At 30.4% G+C, this 17989-nt stretch overlaps 5 protein-coding genes across 12 annotated transcripts; 3 read left to right on the top strand and 2 right to left on the bottom strand.

The window, feature by feature from the left end:
* The first annotated feature begins 51 nt into the window (after positions 1-51).
* Positions 52-4200, top strand: LOC117217203. Of its 2 annotated transcripts, none has more exons than XM_033464611.1 (6): positions 52-135; positions 239-426; positions 612-905; positions 1098-3757; positions 3840-3913; positions 4079-4200. In XM_033464611.1, exons 3-6 carry the CDS (start codon positions 821-823, stop codon positions 4194-4196), a joined length of 2937 nt encoding a protein of 978 aa, XP_033320502.1. In that variant the 5' UTR covers positions 52-135; positions 239-426; positions 612-820; the 3' UTR covers positions 4197-4200. The 2 variants fall into 2 exon arrangements, with proteins under 2 accessions (XP_033320502.1, XP_033320503.1); XM_033464612.1 differs by having other exon boundaries at positions 239-308.
* LOC117217207 lies at positions 2463-6762 on the bottom strand. 2 transcript variants are annotated; one of them, XM_033464627.1, is made up of 5 exons: positions 6280-6762; positions 5652-6131; positions 4911-5583; positions 4582-4819; positions 2463-2588 (listed from the first exon to the last, which is right to left on the bottom strand). In XM_033464627.1, exons 2-4 carry the CDS (start codon positions 6115-6117, stop codon positions 4615-4617), a joined length of 1344 nt encoding a protein of 447 aa, XP_033320518.1. In that variant the 5' UTR covers positions 6118-6131; positions 6280-6762; the 3' UTR covers positions 2463-2588; positions 4582-4614. The 2 variants fall into 2 exon arrangements, with proteins under 2 accessions (XP_033320518.1, XP_033320517.1); XM_033464626.1 differs by lacking the exon at positions 2463-2588 and having other exon boundaries at positions 4433-4819.
* Positions 6763-6858: 96 nt separating this feature from the next.
* On the bottom strand, positions 6859-14034 carry LOC117217205 (glutamate receptor ionotropic, delta-2). 4 transcript variants are annotated; one of them, XM_033464619.1, is made up of 10 exons: positions 13813-14034; positions 9444-9814; positions 9078-9142; positions 8823-8999; positions 8519-8745; positions 8325-8434; positions 8062-8261; positions 7843-7948; positions 7592-7781; positions 6859-7437 (listed from the first exon to the last, which is right to left on the bottom strand). In XM_033464619.1, exons 2-10 carry the CDS (start codon positions 9517-9519, stop codon positions 6945-6947), a joined length of 1644 nt encoding a protein of 547 aa, XP_033320510.1. In that variant the 5' UTR covers positions 9520-9814; positions 13813-14034; the 3' UTR covers positions 6859-6944. The 4 variants fall into 4 exon arrangements, with proteins under 4 accessions (XP_033320510.1, XP_033320513.1, XP_033320512.1 ...); XM_033464622.1 differs by having other exon boundaries at positions 6945-7437; positions 9641-9814; XM_033464621.1 differs by having other exon boundaries at positions 6945-7437; positions 8062-8177.
* On the top strand, positions 10844-14727 carry LOC117217206 (zinc finger protein GLI4-like). 2 transcript variants are annotated; one of them, XM_033464624.1, is made up of 6 exons: positions 10844-10981; positions 11046-11247; positions 11800-11900; positions 11981-12961; positions 13193-13321; positions 13454-14727. In XM_033464624.1, exons 2-6 carry the CDS (start codon positions 11146-11148, stop codon positions 13740-13742), a joined length of 1602 nt encoding a protein of 533 aa, XP_033320515.1. In that variant the 5' UTR covers positions 10844-10981; positions 11046-11145; the 3' UTR covers positions 13743-14727. The 2 variants fall into 2 exon arrangements, with proteins under 2 accessions (XP_033320515.1, XP_033320516.1); XM_033464625.1 differs by having other exon boundaries at positions 11089-11247.
* A 738-nt stretch (positions 14728-15465) lies between these two features.
* LOC117217264 (iduronate 2-sulfatase) lies at positions 15466-17869 on the top strand. Of its 2 annotated transcripts, XM_033464746.1 has the most exons (9): positions 15466-15710; positions 15800-15977; positions 16055-16185; positions 16289-16460; positions 16545-16694; positions 16777-16914; positions 17005-17312; positions 17436-17545; positions 17638-17738. In XM_033464746.1, exons 1-9 carry the CDS (start codon positions 15525-15527, stop codon positions 17648-17650), a joined length of 1386 nt encoding a protein of 461 aa, XP_033320637.1. In that variant the 5' UTR covers positions 15466-15524; the 3' UTR covers positions 17651-17738. The 2 variants fall into 2 exon arrangements, with proteins under 2 accessions (XP_033320637.1, XP_033320636.1); XM_033464745.1 differs by having other exon boundaries at positions 17436-17869.
* Positions 17870-17989: the final 120 nt, after the last annotated feature.

Below are 17989 nucleotides of genomic sequence, written 5' to 3' on the forward strand. Positions count from 1 at the left end.
ATCAGTTGTTTTAAAGAATATGAACTCTATATTGCCTAGGTATATTCGAGGTTTTTTTTCGAATTTTTAATATTAATGAATAAATGTTACATACTTCGATCAGTCAAGTAGAAATTGATAGGGTTAATTTTTCAGGTAAAAGTTTGAAGCGACATTCTCGATAGATTTCTATTATATACAATAGGCAGAATGGAAAACACTGACAAAATTTAACAAATTTCCTTTGCTACACTTTTAGGGAAATAATAATAAAGTTGATTGAATATTTTTACTACAAAGCACACCTGTTGTTACTAAGCTAACTTTACGTATGTATACATATAATACAATACTAATAACATACTTCACATGTGTTGTCACGCTTTCTTGAAAATTTCTACGGTATCATGAGATAACATATGGACAATATAGAAACTGAACTATGATGTATGTATGTATGTATATATATATATATATATATATATCTGTCACTATGATATCAGATTTGTAATAATGTATGTAAGATAATTGTTGTAAAATGTGCGATAAATTTTCTGTTGTCGATATAATCAGCATCATTGACTGAAATAAAATATTTCGTGGAAAATATAACCTCCATCGTTTGTTTATAGAAAGTTGCATCAACACTTCGAATTTCAACCCTCTGTTCAAAGGGTGGTTTAAAAGAAGTACAAAGCACATGGTCGTCATTTAAATTACAAGTACTATAAGAAGAAACTGATATTAACGATAAAACAGTTTTTTTATTACATATAAAATACAAAAAGTAGGTTTTAAATATTTTACCATTTAATTATACGTTCGAAAACAACTATGGTAAATGAGTGCCTTAAAAGATCAAGATCCCGATTACGGGCCATCCGATGCAAGTGATGAAAAACATCAACGAATTTACGAAGAAAATGGTATATATGAAATTTTTTATCAAATTTACGCGATGTTTCTATTGTATCTAACCTGTTTATACTCCATTTATTTTAATATTAAGAACTATCTTTTTGTAACAACATCACTAAAAATTGAATGTGTACAATGAATAAAATATACAGAATTAATTGTATTTATTTGCATTCGCTTTTATTGTTATTTCATTTTAGCACGAAGCAGTACAGCAAGAAAAATAACTGCTATTATTGAAAGGGAATTTTCCCAGGAAATTAATACAAAAGAGAAAGAAGTTTTAGAGTTACAAGAAAGATTGCATAGAGCATCAAAAATCCTTCATCTTTTGCGTTATGTTATTGTTGCTGACTTTTATAATCGCAAACAGTGTCAAAATTCACAAAATGGAGAAGCAAAACAAACTCAAATTCATCCTGCAATAAAACAGCTAATTGGTAAATCGCCAAAGTTATCCGACAGTTCCATTATTTCTACGTCAACAACATCTAACAAAGACAGTTATTTTACCACATCAGAATCAATTTCGATATACTCATCAAGTACCACTGGTGATGCTGCAGTAAAAATAGAAGAAGCTTCTGAACATTATCGATTAGAGAAAAGAAGGAATGAAACGGACGAAGATCCACGGCCAAAGAAAATTCCACGATATATTCCTCCAAAAAGTGAAGTCCCAGAGTCTCAATGTCCATCGAGAGGTATTAGGCACAAAGTGAGGAAACGTATAATTATTGGAAACATTTCAAAATGGATTCCTCCAGAATGGAGAGAAGATGCAGCTAGTCACAAGTGGACAATGTATGTTAGAGGAAATAAAGAAAATCCTGATATTAATGATTTTGTTAGCAAAGTTCGATTCTTTTTACATCCTAGTTATAGACCTAATGATGTTGTCGAAGTTACATCAGCACCATTTTGTCTTTCAAGACGCGGTTGGGGTGAATTCCCGCTAAGAGTACAATTGCATTTTAAAAGTGCTCTCAATAAGCCAATGGACGTAATTCATTATTTGAAATTAGACCGTACTTATACTGGTCTACAAACTTTAGGATCCGAGACACTTGTCGATATATGGATCTATGCAGACTCCCGAAATTCTAAACGAAATACGGGTAAAGTAATTGACGAAGATTTTAATGAGAACGAGCATAATTACGATGTGAAGCTAGAAAATGATAAAGATTCTAATCTCATGTCTGGTTTTATAAGTAACAACATAAATAAAACATTAGAATTAGCAGATAAGAGCAGTGAAGTGGTAGTTAAGAAAGAATCCTCAGAAAATATAGAAATTAATGAAGATTTAATAAATGTGAAAAAACTGTTATTTTATGTAGAACTTGATCATGATTATTGTGGTTCCAAGTATTTAAACAATTCTGAAAGAAATTTAACTATTGATCATTCATCAACAACATTAACTAATTCATTTTTACATAAGATTGTCACAGTAGATAATCAGCAGAAAGAAGATAGAGAAGAGGACACTGAAACTAATAACACAATAACAAGTGAACTTTTAATAAATGGATATTTAACAGACTTAAAGGTACAAGAGGAATTAACAAGCACAAGCATACCTTTGTTAGATGAAGTTAATCGGAAAGTACTTCCTCTAAGTTGCTCCAGAGTTCACTCGAACCTTCGTCCTTTGAAAATTTCTATTCCTCCATTGTTTGAACCATCTGGAAATAGACATGTCTTAGTTCTTCAGAACAATAAAACGATTCCTGTAGATATTGCAGGTATGAATTATGCCCGTAATAATGATTCAACAAAATCAAGGATAAATTTAACTACTTCTCGTGGTATTAGTTTGTTGAAGAAACCTTTAGGTACAGAAACTAAAATCCAAGAACAAGATCCTAATAGAACAAAGGTACAACAAGGATTAAAGCTTCAAGTTTCTAAAAGTATTCTCTTAAATGTAAATTCCAATATACCAGTACTAAAGATAGCTGAGAGAAGAAATTCACCAAATGATCTTTCTTTTAATTTTGAAAAAGAATCAGCTACTGAACAGATGTTAAAAGTGAACAATCAAGAATCGAAGGAATTCAAGTTATCACGCCAGAAAATCACTTTAGGCAAGGATAAGTACAAGCTCCAAAGTAAAAAGGAGTTTTATGACGAAATTATCCGAACAATTGAGGTAGCAAATATTCTGAACGTTCAAGGCCTATTGCGATTCATTGTTAGAAGAATGCCCTTGATAACTCAAAATGCTTCCGACTCCGATTACAGACGACTCCATCCTTATGCCTGCACGAGCGAAGAAGAATTTTTTAGCTATAGTATAGCGAAGCGAAATGCCTGTGAATGGAATCGAGCAAGGATGATACGATATTTTATGAAGAAAAAGCCATTCACGGAGGAAGAATTATGGACCATTAAGGAAATAATGATTTGGGCGAGATTGCACGGTTATACGCCTCTTTGTCCGAATTTGACTATTCGGTCAATAAAACAGCAGAAGAGTTTACCTGTTTCCACAATCGCCAAAAGCATTTCTACATGTACACAGCCTGATACTTTCTGCAAGTGGCTTCAAATTTATCCAGATCAATCGAATGATAATTTGCTTAACTCTAATTTACATCAATCCAATGAATTGGACATTGAGGTTGATGTTGTAAATACTGATGTTGCACTAGAAAGCAAGAAGGGACTAAAAGAAAGAAAAGAGCATAAGGAATTTGTAAACACGAAAATTACAGTATTGGAACTTGAAAAGAAATTAGTGCCGTTTTATAATTTTATTTGTGAAACTGCCAGAGAAATTGGTATTAAGCTAATTTCTGAAGAAATTGTACCTACTGTCGTACATGGCGCAGCTGGTCGAATGATAATGCGGGTATGTTTTACATATATATATTTTTACACAATTTAAAAATCAATGAAAAATTAAATTTCCCACATATTTTATATTTTACTAGGCTGTTGAATGCCTTGCAGAGGATTTAGTCAGAATGTCTTTGGCAAAAGCTTGGGAAAGATGCAGTGATAATGGGTAAATATACTTTTTCAATCAGGCTACTTGTATATATATACATATATTTCGTATAAAATTCACAACTTTTTATGATGCAGATGTCAAATATACCTATTATATACATATATGTATGTATATTATTATCGCGGAATTGTGATAGACTTTTTTTTATTTTATTTGTAGATATCCGAAGGTGATCGTTTTGGACGATGTACGTGGAGCCCTTCTAAATCGTGAAGAATTTGATATTTTTACAAATCACGGATTAGGCTCAAAATATCGGTTAACGGCTACAGATTAGCTTAGAAAAATATAAAATCTAGAGAATTTAATGACTGAAGGAATATTTAATATTAAGGAAATTTAAAAAATTCTGCCGTATTTAACACTTAAATAACATAGGTCTGCTGCAACAACGCGCTCCAATACAGTTCCGATAACGGAAGCCTCGCACATGTACAAATTTATAATTTTGAATAAAGTATATGAAATTTTGTACGAATCAGTAGGTTCAATAAAATTTAAACTAGTTCCTGACCTCTTCTCTGTTATATCTACATATAATTGAATTAACTTCAATCATGCCTCATCTTTTATATTTTCTTCCGAACATGTATATATGTATTTAAAAAAAAATTTAAAAACGAAATTAAATATTAGGTAGCAAATATTAACAGATTTCTCACGAGAATTTGTTTACTGCACAATTGATATCCTGTCTATCGCATAATAACGTAATCATTTTCTTGTAGAGCCGCTTGCATTTCTACTAACGTGATATCTTTTAATCGAGGTGACATGGGAACGTAATTAGACTCATCTGTTATTCTTTGGAATCCTAAATTATTTTTCTCGATCAGTACAGAGCTTTTATGAGATGTTAAAGGCAAACTACTAGGTCCAGACGCCCGAATATCTTGCAACCTTAAAAAGACATATATATGTATATAATAAAAATAAATGTAATATTAAACAAGCATAATATTGAATGAAGAAAAACTAAATGAATACAAACCTGCTTCCTTTCATGGACTCCGAAGCGCACCTCTGACGTGGAGGCAAAGGTGGTGGCTCTTCTGACAGTCGATTACAAAAGAGATTTTCCATATAAAAATTTGAGGCAGCCACTGCACTCATGTCGGATTCATCTGGAATTTCTTCATAAATCCCAGAAGTTGCCGAAATATCAGAGTATCTTCTAACATGATAATGGTCATATGGTTCTGGTTGATAAACATCCTCATTTATTTTACCAGACATTCTATAGCTTATTTCTTCATATCTTTCATTAGATTCTCTTCTCTTAGATAATATTTTTAACTCCATTCTTCCAGTTGTTACTGAATAACTTCGTAAACGTTCATCATGGGATATTGCTCTAATATCACCTTCACTTAAGCTTAAAGGTCGTCCATTAGTTTGCTTGTGTCTTGGACCACGGCCCTGAGTTACCAAATCTTGCAACAATTTACCAGCTTCTAAACAAAACAAATGTAGTTCACCAATTCCAGCACGGAATTTTTTTGATGTATGAATCACACAAATACATTTAACGTCATCTGGTCGTCCTGCCGTGATCAAGTGAAACTGATTTAGTTCATCCCACTCAAAATTCTCTAATATTTCACCAGAATGAATATCCTTTATTATTACTCCTAATGTGTTTGTTATCAAATCACCATACATCCCTGAAAGAAGTTCTGGTAATTAAACTTCAAAAAGCACAGATTCTTTCTATGAATAATGACTTAAATACCTGTCAATCCTGATGCTTTGGAATGTGGATTGTCAACCATAGATATTTTATAAGATCCTGGTGCAAATTTAAGCTTTCTAGGTCTTAATAGCTGTCTAATATTTGCCATCCACCGCTGTGACTCTGTCTCTGAATTACCAGCTAAATAGAGCAATGGTTTTCTATCTTTGATAGGAAATATACCAAAAGCAAATTGCTTAGATCTAGATTGGGTACGGCAAATAATGGCATCCAATGGTATTACTATGAAATTCTCTTTGTCATTTGATGATGAACTATTATCGTTGCCAATACAATAATCAAGATTTACTCTGACTCCTAATTCAGAATCTAACTTTTGAAAGGAACACCAATGCCTTTTCCAAACTTTCCAAGGGCCCAATGTTCTCTTTTTTACCTTATGAACTTTGGACTTGTTACCACAAAACTTGACATCTAGAAATCCACAGATTTCTTCTTCAGCCATTTCTCTCTCCTTTTCTAGAAGATATTTCATTGTTAATATTTAAAAAACAATGATCATTTTTATTTTGCATGAAAGGAAAATATTTATATAATTTGGAAACTACCTAGTACAAGAATAAATGATAGAAGATATGGTTAACATATTATTTTGTGAATTAATTACCTTAAGCTTATTATCAGATGCGAAAGAGAAATACTTTTTCATAAAACAAAATATAATACAATAAGAAATGTCTTTAATTTTCCACAGAAGAGCCAAATCAAGTAATTGGCTACTTTTGATTTCCAATACTAACTATAAAATTTTATAAATACAGAAGAACATAGATATTTACAAAAACGCCCGGGCAATTCAATCAGCAGTATTATTTGTATTGTTTACTAACTTGCTCACTCCCCAATCTTAAACTCAGTACTGCCAACAATGTGAGAAATTGATCAGTCAGTTGTTACGAAAATCAGAATTCCCTAAATAAAATTTCTGATATAATATGTTCAAATATAAATATTATTAAGCCGTTAATAGTGTAATTTAATATAATTTAATAAAAGTTTCCATCAGAAAAAAAAGATCGCGAAAGCTTTGTTTAGAAATACAAAACATCATAAAGATTACATTTTTCTTTTTTTGCCATATTCCACAAGGTTCATATAAAAAGGTTCAGTATAAAAAAATTTTGATCTATGTAATCTCACATAAAAAAATTTACATCCAACGTATATTTTATTAATTTTATAAAATTACAATTTTTAAATAATTTTAGCATTTCAATATGTAATGCTACATACAAAAAATATTTTTGTATTTCTTACATATTTTTAATGTGATCAGGCTGCATATTGAAATAAAAAAGCAGAAGGAGTTCTAATAGGAATTAATTTTCGATCACCGTATGGATTAGTAACCACATAATAACTTCTTCCATTAATAAATTGTTGTTTTCTTTTTATCAAAACATTGCCAGGATATTGATAAATCGCTGGAGGACTTCTTTTTAACATCATCATATAATTTTGTGCTGGAAGATTGCTATTTAAAGGATTTTGTGGTTTTTCGTTTGGACCACAACAAGGCAGATAGCAGCATACTTTTCTTTTACCATTTTGTACTCGGTACAATATAAACGCGTAAATAAATTCAAATAAAAAGATAATTGCAGCAATTGTATATCCACCCACGACAACTTTGTATGTTAAAAGAAGATCAGTATTTCGCAATTGTCTCTCGCTTGAACGAAGATCAACTGGACAGATTTCAGCTAATGGCAGATCTTCTTTCTTCGTACGATGTATGATACCAGTCTCTATTAATCTTAACAGCCTGTAATTTAAAACAATAAAACCTATATTCAAAAAGTTTCTATTAAGAACTCATTTCTATTACAATATTCCATTAAAAAAAGATGGGAATGTAAATAACCATCTTTATTTTTAGTAAAACTTAAGTTAGTAGATTGAATCCAATTAAAACTTACAATCTATTGATACGTTTTTCAAAGGTTGAACCATGGGGAAAACCAAAGGCACGGCTGGTTATTAAAATGCTACCAGGCATTATAACATACGTACAACGCGAGTTATGTTGTAAATGATGACGCGTTTTATTCATATAGTCTTTGAATATTAAAGTTTGCAAGTAATGTGCCTCTGCTAGGAAAAGTCTTTCTAAAAGGAGAAAGTATTACGATCATTTCTTTCTATGTATATTAGGATATTTAATACATACTGGTAGTAACTGATTCTAAAATAGCTCTTGAATGCTCATAGTACTTAAAAACGCCTTTTCCTTGCAATTTGCTTACGTTCAATAAACTCAAATCGTTCTCCTGATTCTGAAAACGTAACAAGATTTAATGTATTATTTTTATACGTTAAAATGTTTAATATTATCAAAAAATAATTCAGTTTAGCATTAAAATATTAGGAAGATCGCTTTACATCTTACTTGAGAAAGAAGAAAATCAATCGTTCGTCCCTTATAGGTGATCCAACTGTATCCCTTGTGAACAATATCTTGTAGGGAACTAATAGAGAGCGTAAATTGAGGCTTTGTAAGAAACGCTGTGAGATTTGCCGTGTAAAAGGATGTCAAAATCAATATAAAAATCCACCATGTAGCGAAAAGCATTCGTGTTGAATCTGCAACTCCAATTACAATTTTTAGAAATTGTAATAACAATGTATTTAAAATTAATCAATGCATTTTACCTGTTGTGGCAACAATATTCGTTCCTTGTTTCAACAGAGAACTATAAACGAACCAGAAGCAAGAGGACAAACTGAAGTTTTCAGAACTTGGATCGTGCCATAATTTTGCTCTATATATCAAAAGATTAAATTAAAATTTATATTAATTACTGATTATATTAGTTATAATAATTATTAAAAAGTTTTTCAGAAACCTCATACTGGCGAAAAAATAAATAATTGGCCCCACAAAAATTAATGACATTAATACTAATAGCCAGACGGTTCTTTCGAATGGTGCCAGAAGACCGGAACCTGTAGCTGATTCCTGAGGTCTCTTCATCACAGCAGTTAATTTCGTTTCATCTAGTGGAGCGCTGAACGTACAATATTGTCCGATTTCCGGTAATACGGGAAGGAACGCAACAGCTACGTCTACTTTCTATAACATGAAATAGATTTCTTTAACAATTAAATCATTGTATTACAATTAAATCAATTATAAAATCTAAATAATACCTTCTCGTAAAGTAAACCAAGAATACCACTACTTTTATCACCCAAAATATGTTCTTTTGGTGGAATAATGGTATAGGTGAAATTTAATTTTGTACTGAGTAAATCAAAAATGTAAAATGCATATCCTTTACCAACCCACTTTCCATTTTCTTTTACAATTCCTGAGAAAGGCATGTCCTACAAAATAATAAACATGTTGTGCATCTTTATAATTAAAAAAGGTAAAAAATACGCTGAATTTTGGATCTAACTTACATTCCAAGATGTTACTGTTAGTTGCGACGGCATTTCTTCATTATTTTTATTATTTGCCACATTATCTATTAATAGAAAATAATGTAAAGAATAATTAGAAATATTTTAAAACATTTTTATTTTATGAAGATAATGGCGACTAACATATTAATCAATTCATTTACGTTTCTAACTCAAACATAGAGAATAATTAAATCAATATGCTTTTTGAATTAGTATACTTCATCAATAACATTTAAAAAATAACGTATAAGCTATTTGATTAAAAGATAAAGAAAAAAATTCTGAAAAAGATGAGAATATAATTTAAAAATTAACATAATTTATTGTATTATTATTAAAAAAGAGTTGGACATATTTACGCACCTTCACCATGAACATACCGAGTATATTCTTGAATGAAAAAAGATGCTATAAGAAGTAACAAATAAACAGTGTGCATCCTTTAATCTAAACTGGAATTACATTGATCTTAATCGATTCTAATTTAATGATCGTATATTATGTTATAGACAATTATCGCTTCCACAATAAAACTAACACCTGTGTAAATCGATACCGACGTGCAGGTCACATCCTAGCTAATAGTGACCCGACCAACGTTTACGTAGTGACTGGTATACGCATTAACGCCTTCGAGTAGTATAAACATGAAAATCGACCCGCTTCTAATAACCTTGCAATCTGCTCATAGTAATCAGTCATTCTTCCGATAAGTTCAATTGTTTCGTACTTTCCTAAAAAGTAATAATGAATTATAAATTATATGTCATATTTTAAAATGAATAGAAAGAAAGAAATATCTATGATCAATAGCGGCATAATTATTTGGAATTGATAACATAAATTATTTTTGTCTTCAAGTCTTTCAAGTCCAAAAAAATTAATTCTAGAGTGGAACGCCGAAATTTTTCACGAACTCAGCAAAATATTTTATTGAAATAAATAAATAGTAATTTAATTTATCCAGTCATATCTACTCTCCAAAAAAATTGTTCGCGTTGAATACATGGTATATACGAAAACATATATGTACATTTGCTCTATATTTGATTTGAATGTTTTACATAATTTAGATTTTTACAATGGACGAGTAATTACAAGGTAATTTTTAAAATGATTAGCCATGGTTCTCATAACTTCAAAAATGATTAATTGACTATTCTGTACAACTCTTTGAAGTTCAATGAAAATTACCATGGATGCAGATTTTTAATATTCAAGAATTTGAAAAATTACATGCAGCTAAATTACAAAAAAGAAACAAATGCGTGCTTTGCTCGTGTATTAGAGATGAAAAAACATACTATTGTATAGAATGCAGTAAATCTATTTGTGAAAATTTTCGGAGCTATATTATTAAAGATTGCCGCCACATATAAGAATTCATCTAAACCACATAGATATTTGAAAGGATATATGTACAATATAGAGTGAAAGTACACTGGAAGTGTGTATTTCAATAGATTCTTTTACGTGATTTACGTACATAAGTTACGAAACAGTGCAGCATTTGAAAATCCACAGTAAGATTAAAAAGAATATGTATACGTTTCAAGGATGAATTCAAATAAACCATTGTTTCCTATCAATAACGTTCTATTTATAATTTCACAATCAAAAACTTGCAAGTATCTACTAAAAATCATATTTAAAAAATCGACAAATGTTTACATCGAGTGTAGTCATTATCGATGTGATTATCGATATGTTAATCTTAAACCTATATGAAGGTAGGCGCAATAAAAGTCGAAAGGTGGGCAGAAAGACTATGGTGAATACGTATTCGCGATAGTAGCTTGAGTATATTGAAATGACAACAAATGATTGATATTATTGGGAATGGTATAATATGAGGTGAAAAAGGGAATATATTCCGGCGCGAACGGGAGCGCACTTTGTTGGTAAGTAGCCCGACAAAGCGTCCCGTTCGTGGAAATGATTGTGTATTTGGGACTTTCATTCAAGGTGCTAGAAAAATTCCCTTCTGAATTCCTGTTGGTGAATGCAGGTTATGTGAGCATCGAAACGCGTCGTTATTCACCGTTTTTATTGCATATTGGCCAGGATGGGCCAGGGTACGGATACATGCACAGATAGGCCTGCTGAAGTTAGCGTCATCAGATTCGTATCTAGGAATCGTACTATCGAGGAAATAGCCCCCAAAAAGGTAAAATCACCGGAGGCATTTAATGGGTTCAATGACCCCTAACTCAAAACAAGTCACTCACCATTTACCTTTATTTGTTAACTTACTACTTTATATAGTTAAAGGAATCTTTTTTATTGATGAGATGTAATAATTAGACTGTGGATTTTATGAAAACTAATATTTTTGAGAATATAATTTAAAAAATAGGACTTCTGTGGAACCTCTTTTTCATACTTAAGCATTATAGAAAGAATTATACATTGGATATTTTCTATATTTTTTCATGTTAGGTGCATTTTGTGCAATTTCACATTTCCAAATTTCCTACAAATACATAAAAATCTGCAGTCTAGTTATAATTTAAATGAATGAGATTAGTAAAACAATTTGATTTTGTATTATAATTTGGATATGAAATGTTTGATGATTACGGTTGAGCTATTATCATCAATATTTTAGGAAGTTTTTGCAAAAATTATTATCTTTTTGTTTATTATATAAATGAAATGAAAAGATTATGTATATTCTTAAGTTATTTGTAATAGATACTTAATCAAATTATGTTTTTAGGAAGTATACACTTGTAAACAACGGGGCTGTGGCAAGACATTTACCAATCAAGATGAATACAAAACACATGAAGCTCTCGAGGCTTTAAAAATTAGGTTTATGTAAGCTGGCTTCATTTGTTATAAAAATTGATTATGAAATATTAGGTAATAGTATAGTATATTAATAATTATATTTATAGCTGTCGAGAACCAGGATGTGGAGAAGAACTGTCTGATCCTGGAAGCATGTGGCGCCATTATCAAGAATGGCATAATAATGAAACAAATGTATTTATATGTCCATACACAAATTGTGGATCTTTACATACAACCAGTATCAATCTAGAAGAACATATCGAAAACTGCCATAGACAACCATCAACGTTGCCCACTGAACCAGAAGTAATATGTTTTGAAGATCCTGAAAATGCAATGGATGAGGAAATTGTACAAAGCACAGAGGAATGTTATGAGAAGAGAACAAATGAATCTTTTGGGATAAAAGTATGTCAGTATGATGATAATAACGAGCAAAATCTTCTCAGAAGTGATACTGCACAGCAACAAAAAAATGAGGTTTCTCATGATCAAAATACTGCAAATGATAGTTCAAAAGAAGATTATTCTTCCATTAGTGAATCTTTAAATGAAGCAGGCACATTTTCTATGAATGAAAATTTAATTCTAAATGCAGAGAATTTTCTATCTAAATACGAGAATAACACAAACAAATGTCTAGAACTGCAAAGTGAACATTCCCAAGAAAAAATAAATGTAGTTTATGTAAATGGTGATATTACCATTACGAAAAATACGAAAAATGAAATGTGCAGTATAAATTCTAGAAATCAAGACCATAGAATTGAACTAGATAATCTAGAAAAGATTTTCAGAAATGAACTTGATCGTGATATTTCAAAATCCGAGGAGAATACTATGGAAACAAACAGTAATTGTTCGGATGATGAAGAATACACTCCAAAGAAGCAACGTATGTCTAGGTACAAGCAAGAAATTTATAAATGTGCGGTTAATGGCTGTGGGAGAAAATACAAATACATATCCCATTATCGTCATCACCAAGATAGTCATAAATTAGCTGCCAATACAATTAGTTCAAATTCTAGCAAATCAATATTGAAATTAAAACAAGGGAAAGCCTCAACGGTCAGTTTTTTCTTGTAAGTTTGAAGCTATTAACATCTACAAGTAAAAGCAGTATCTTTTTTAATTCTTTATATGTAAAGACAGATACGTGTTATTCATAATTTTAAATGCTTTGTCAAATTTATCACATGTGATTTTAAATTCTAGTTTTTATATTGTATCTTTTGCATCTCAGGTAATTACTATTAGTATAAATGTTATCAAAAAATTAATTTCTCCATTTAATTTTATTTTATATTAATTAGATGCAAGATCCCTGGCTGTGGAGCTCAGGTGAGCAATGTAACTGGTTTATGGAAACATTACCAGGACAATCATGCTAATTCAAAACTGCCAATAGTACAAGAAACTGCTAAAAGCAATGAAGTATTTCGGTAAGTTATATTGTCACTTGTTTATGCTTCACATATTATAGAACTGTACTTATTTACATTTTTGATTGAGTATTCTTGAATTTACTGCTAGAAATCTGTTTTGATAGATTATTAAAAGAAAACATGTTTCAGTTGTAAAATACCTGGATGTGAATCGGAGTTTAGTACAACACTAATGCTGTACAAACACTTCACTGAAGTGCATTCAAATGGCATTGGCAATAATGCTAGCACAAATACAAAGACTGGGAATGGGAGTAGTTTTCATTATACTGAAATATTTAAAGATGATACTACTAACCCACAAGCAAATTTTAAGACTGACTTTAAAGCAAAGAATAATATTAATGTAAATGACTGTACGATAAGTACTAATGATCAAAGATCATCATCAGTTGTTAAGAAGGAAACACGGGATTGACTTCAGATAAGTTGGTATTACACGTAAACGTGAAGATAAATAATTGTAGCGGTGAATTAGAGTACTTTACCGGGGCCGCAAACATTCGAATTATAAAGTAAATTATTTTTCCTCCTTCTTTACAAACAGAGATGCGTCTGTCCTTTATTATCCATCTGTTTAACTAGTCACTTTTTATTACGCTTTTATTACTGATTTTATGGGGGACGGCCCTCGTTAACTACTCAAATCTTCGTAATTATAACTTTGAATTATAGGAATGCTAAATAGAGAGATAACTCTAGGGTTATCAGAGTTGTTTTTCTATGAATTTTAATTATTTCAGTGAAGATATTATATGATAACAATTTCATAGCTTTCGATGTTGAATTAAATTTCCAGATTTGCTTTTATGTAAATATCTAAAAATTACTAAGAACTTTGTAATACCTAAAATTTACTTCTTGTTTACGAAACGGCATTATATTACAAATTTACAATGAAAAAAATTGAAAAGAAGTACATTTTCAATGTTTTCAAATATATTTTACTGTTATTATTGTAATGAAAAACAACATTACAGCTATTATATACAAAGTAAATATTAAATCAACTCATTTGTAATCTCTACATTTTAAAAAAAGATATGAAAAACAACTCGAACAAATTTAAAAAGTTAAAACTTAATATTCAATCAATACAACAGTAAATGCAAAGTAAAGATACAATTCCGTAGATTGATAAGCCTAGTGTGGCAAATTTAAAAATAAAATTCTTGAAACAAAAGACCGTTTACTGCAGTAATTTGTGCGCGTGTTAATATAAAACTCTTGACTTTCCATACTAATTTTTACTATTTTATATTATTGTATCATTTTAATGTAATTTATGTTAGGTCATGTCGTAGTTATTGTAGTAGATATTGTAGGTAAATAAGCATTACGTAGCATTTTCATTTATATGTCTGTACATTGAAAAATAAAGTGCAATAGTAAGTTAAAAAGGAGGTTCCATTAACTATAAAATACTTTATTATTTCGTTAATTGAAATATTTTATTTCTTACACACAAAAGACTGTATATGATATATACATGTCGGAGAAGGAAAGACAGCGGGATTTCCCGTCCGGAATGTTGGGACAAACCCCAATACACTAGTCCAGACTTTTACTATAGCCGCCCTTAAGTAATAAAAATAAGAAATAGTCTTAATGTTCCAATCTGACTTTATGACAATGAGTTTGGGCTCGAAGTGACATGGCAGGTCACCGGACGTAGCCACGGTCACGAAAGGGACATGTACCAACGTGCTACTCGATTTGGGTAACTTCCCGATAACTCAATCGGCAATTCGTCCAACGACTCACTAACAAACTAACTAACTCTAACTCTCTCTCTAACTCTGTCAATCCAAAAAAGGCTGCCCTTATATACTCCTGTCCCCGCTTCTCGGGTTAATCTTTGTTTTAAGGAGAGCCCTATAATCATTTCATACCTCTGTCAGGTACATGTCCCTCCCGTGACCGTGGCTATGTCCGGTAACCTGCCATGTCACTTCGAGCCCAAACCCATCGTCATAAAGTCAGATTGGAACATTAAGACTATTTCTTATTTTTATTACTTAAGGGCAGCTATAGTAAAAGTCTGGACTAGTGTATTGGGGTTTGTCCCAACATTCCGGACGGGAAATCCCGCTGTCTTTCCTTCTCCGACATACATATATTGTATATATATAATCTAATCTCAATTTGAACAAAATTACTCTCCATACTGCTATCATTGTATCTTTTAGTGTGATTTATTATGCTTTTTACGTTATGGTTTATAAATTTAATCGTTTGGTGTACAGCTCAGAAACAAAATTTTCTTTTAATAATCGTCGATGATTTAAGAACTGCTTTAGGATGTTATGGTGACGCTAAAGCGTATACGCCAAATATAGATCGCTTAGCGACAGGAGCTGCCATTTTTTCTCAAGCATTTGCTCAGGTTAGTATTAAGCTAATAGTAAGAAATTAATACCGAAGCTTATACATTAATTAAAAAATGTATATATAGATATAGTAACGTCTTTTTAGCAAGCATTGTGTGCACCAAGCAGGAATTCATTTTTAACAAGCCGAAGACCAGATACACTTCATCTTTATGATTTCTATAGCTACTGGCGAAAAGATATTGGCAACTTTACAACATTGCCCCAACACCTAAAAAATAATGGTTATATTACTAAATCAGTGGGAAAAGTTTTTCATCCAGGTTTTTACTTTTTAAGATGCGATGTGTGGATATAAATTGTTTTACATCATTTGATATGATTATGGTATGCTTCACAGGAATTAGTTCAAATAATTCTGATGATAGCCCTTATTCATGGTCAGAAACTCCCTTTCATCCATTTACAGAAAGATATAAAGATGCTCCAATGTGTCAAACGAATATGCAGATGTTGCCTGCACAAAATCTTGTAATATTTGTAATATAATGAGCTATTACTTAAAGAGTATTGAGAAGATTGAAAGAGATGATGATATCTAATAACATTATAAATTTTATTTTTCATATTTTAGTTATGTCCAGTTAAAGTTTCATCAATGCCAAATAAAACATTACCAGATATAGAAATATTGAGGGAAGCTAAAACTTTTCTATCTAATCAAGCAGGAAATAGTAGTCCTTTTTTTTTAGCAGTTGGATTTCAGAAACCACACATACCATTTAAATATCCAAAAAAATATTTAAGTATATTTAATTATTATTATTAATTATTATAATCATAAAGATTTCTAATTAAAGAAGTCTTTTTTATAAAAAAATATTTTGCAGAAAACCACCCCTTGCACAAATTTGAAGTACCTAAACCTTACAAATGGTCAAATAATGTTAGTAGTATTGCTTATAATCCTTGGAATGATTTAAGAAAAAGGGAAGATGTTGCTGCTTTGAATCTTAAATTTCCATGGGAAAAAATACCAAGTATAGTTAAAGTGATATGTGAAAATTTATTTTCTTGTGTGTAATGCACAAGGATATATGTTTATTTCTTTTTAATTTTTAGAAAGTTTTGCTCGGTTAATTATTCAATCATATTATGCATCTGTAACATATATTGATGATTTAATTGGTACATTAATAAATCATTTGGAAAGGTTGTCAATTCGAGGAGATACTACTATTATATTAATGTCTGACCATGGTGAGTTGAAAAATCTTCCAATTAACTATTATCTAAATTTTTCTATCTTTTAAATTATTATTCAATTTTTTACAATTAATATTTATGTAGGCTGGTCACTAGGAGAGCATGCGGTATGGGCAAAATATAGCAACTATGATGTTGCTTTAAAAGTACCATTGATAGTATCAATACCTGGGCTTACATATGAAAAACTAAAAGAAAATACGAACGTAAATAATTCGTCAAAAGGGAATCAGATATTTATAGATTCAATAGTAGAATTAGTTGATATTTTTCCAACAATTGCAGATTTAGCAAATATCTCAATACCTATTTGTTCAAATGAAAGTATGCAAATTACCTGCAGCGAAGGAATTACTTTTATACCACTTATAAGAGCTGCTTTAAAAAACGAGGTATTATTAATTTACAAATTTAAGTTTTATAGCTTTAATAATATATAATTGTTGAAACTGTTTATCTTAGACATTTGTAATAATTTATAGTATATAATATTTATAATATAGTATAATTTATAGGTAATATTATGGAAAAAGGCGGCATTTGCACAATATCCAAGACCAAGCATTGAACCTTCGATACATCCAAATAGTGATGAACCACGTTTAAAAGAGATTAAAGCAATGGGGTATACTCTAAGGACAAATACATATCGTTATATAGCATGGTTATCATTTAATCCTGAAACTATGTCACCAAATTGGAACAATATCATTGCAGAGGAGTTGTATGATTATAGTTATGACAAGGGTGAAAACCAAAATGTAGCATTTCTTGAAGAATATGCCAAATTAAAGGAAAAATTAAAAATTTTATTGCAACATGGTTGGAGAAATATTTTATCAGCTAAATCTAATTTTTAAATTATAATTATACTTGTTTAATTAATTTATTATCACTTTACATACATTTGCAACTTTAAATCAAATAAACTTAGTATTTTTATACATAATTGCAAGCAATATGAAATTTACTTATTTGTTTAATATAAATTTATCATTAAATTAATGTTAAATAAATTATATAATTCATTAATACTCTATTTAAGTAATCTAAGTCAGTATAAAAGTTT

This window comes from Bombus bifarius, unplaced genomic scaffold, assembly GCF_011952205.1.
Source record: "Bombus bifarius isolate JDL3187 unplaced genomic scaffold, Bbif_JDL3187 scf7180000007975, whole genome shotgun sequence".
NCBI classification, from domain to species: domain Eukaryota; kingdom Metazoa; phylum Arthropoda; class Insecta; order Hymenoptera; family Apidae; genus Bombus; species Bombus bifarius.

Bases quoted from the DNA above. Each gene is read 5' to 3' on its own strand.
- LOC117217203 (XM_033464611.1), top strand. From the start codon at position 821: ATGAGTGCCTTAAAAGATCAAGATCCCGATTACGGGCCATCCGATGCA. The intron at 906-1,097 runs GTATATATGAAA...ATTTCATTTTAG, and splicing joins ACGAATTTACGAAGAAAATG to CACGAAGCAGTACAGCAAGA. The intron at 3,914-4,078 runs GTAAATATACTT...TTTTATTTGTAG, and splicing joins GAAAGATGCAGTGATAATGG to ATATCCGAAGGTGATCGTTT.
- LOC117217207 (XM_033464627.1), bottom strand. From the start codon at position 6,117: ATGGCTGAAGAAGAAATCTGTGGATTTCTAGATGTCAAGTTTTGTGGT. The intron at 5,584-5,651 runs GTATTTAAGTCA...AACTTCTTTCAG, and splicing joins CAAAGCATCAGGATTGACAG to GGATGTATGGTGATTTGATA. The intron at 4,820-4,910 runs GTTTGTATTCAT...TGTCTTTTTAAG, and splicing joins GAGTCCATGAAAGGAAGCAG to GTTGCAAGATATTCGGGCGT.
- LOC117217205 (XM_033464619.1), bottom strand. From the start codon at position 9,519: ATGCACACTGTTTATTTGTTACTTCTTATAGCATCTTTTTTCATTCAA. The intron at 9,000-9,077 runs GTAAGTTAGATC...ATTATTTTGTAG, and splicing joins TAACAGTAACATCTTGGAAT to GACATGCCTTTCTCAGGAAT. The intron at 8,435-8,518 runs GTTTCTGAAAAA...TTTGATATATAG, and splicing joins TATTTTTTCGCCAGTATGAG to AGCAAAATTATGGCACGATC.
- LOC117217206 (XM_033464624.1), top strand. From the start codon at position 11,146: ATGGGCCAGGGTACGGATACATGCACAGATAGGCCTGCTGAAGTTAGC. The intron at 11,248-11,799 runs GTAAAATCACCG...TTATGTTTTTAG, and splicing joins AGGAAATAGCCCCCAAAAAG to GAAGTATACACTTGTAAACA. The intron at 12,962-13,192 runs GTAAGTTTGAAG...TATATTAATTAG, and splicing joins TCAACGGTCAGTTTTTTCTT to ATGCAAGATCCCTGGCTGTG.
- LOC117217264 (XM_033464745.1), top strand. From the start codon at position 15,525: ATGCTTTTTACGTTATGGTTTATAAATTTAATCGTTTGGTGTACAGCT. The intron at 15,978-16,054 runs GTTTTTACTTTT...TATGCTTCACAG, and splicing joins GGGAAAAGTTTTTCATCCAG to GAATTAGTTCAAATAATTCT. The intron at 16,915-17,004 runs GTGAGTTGAAAA...ATATTTATGTAG, and splicing joins TATATTAATGTCTGACCATG to GCTGGTCACTAGGAGAGCAT.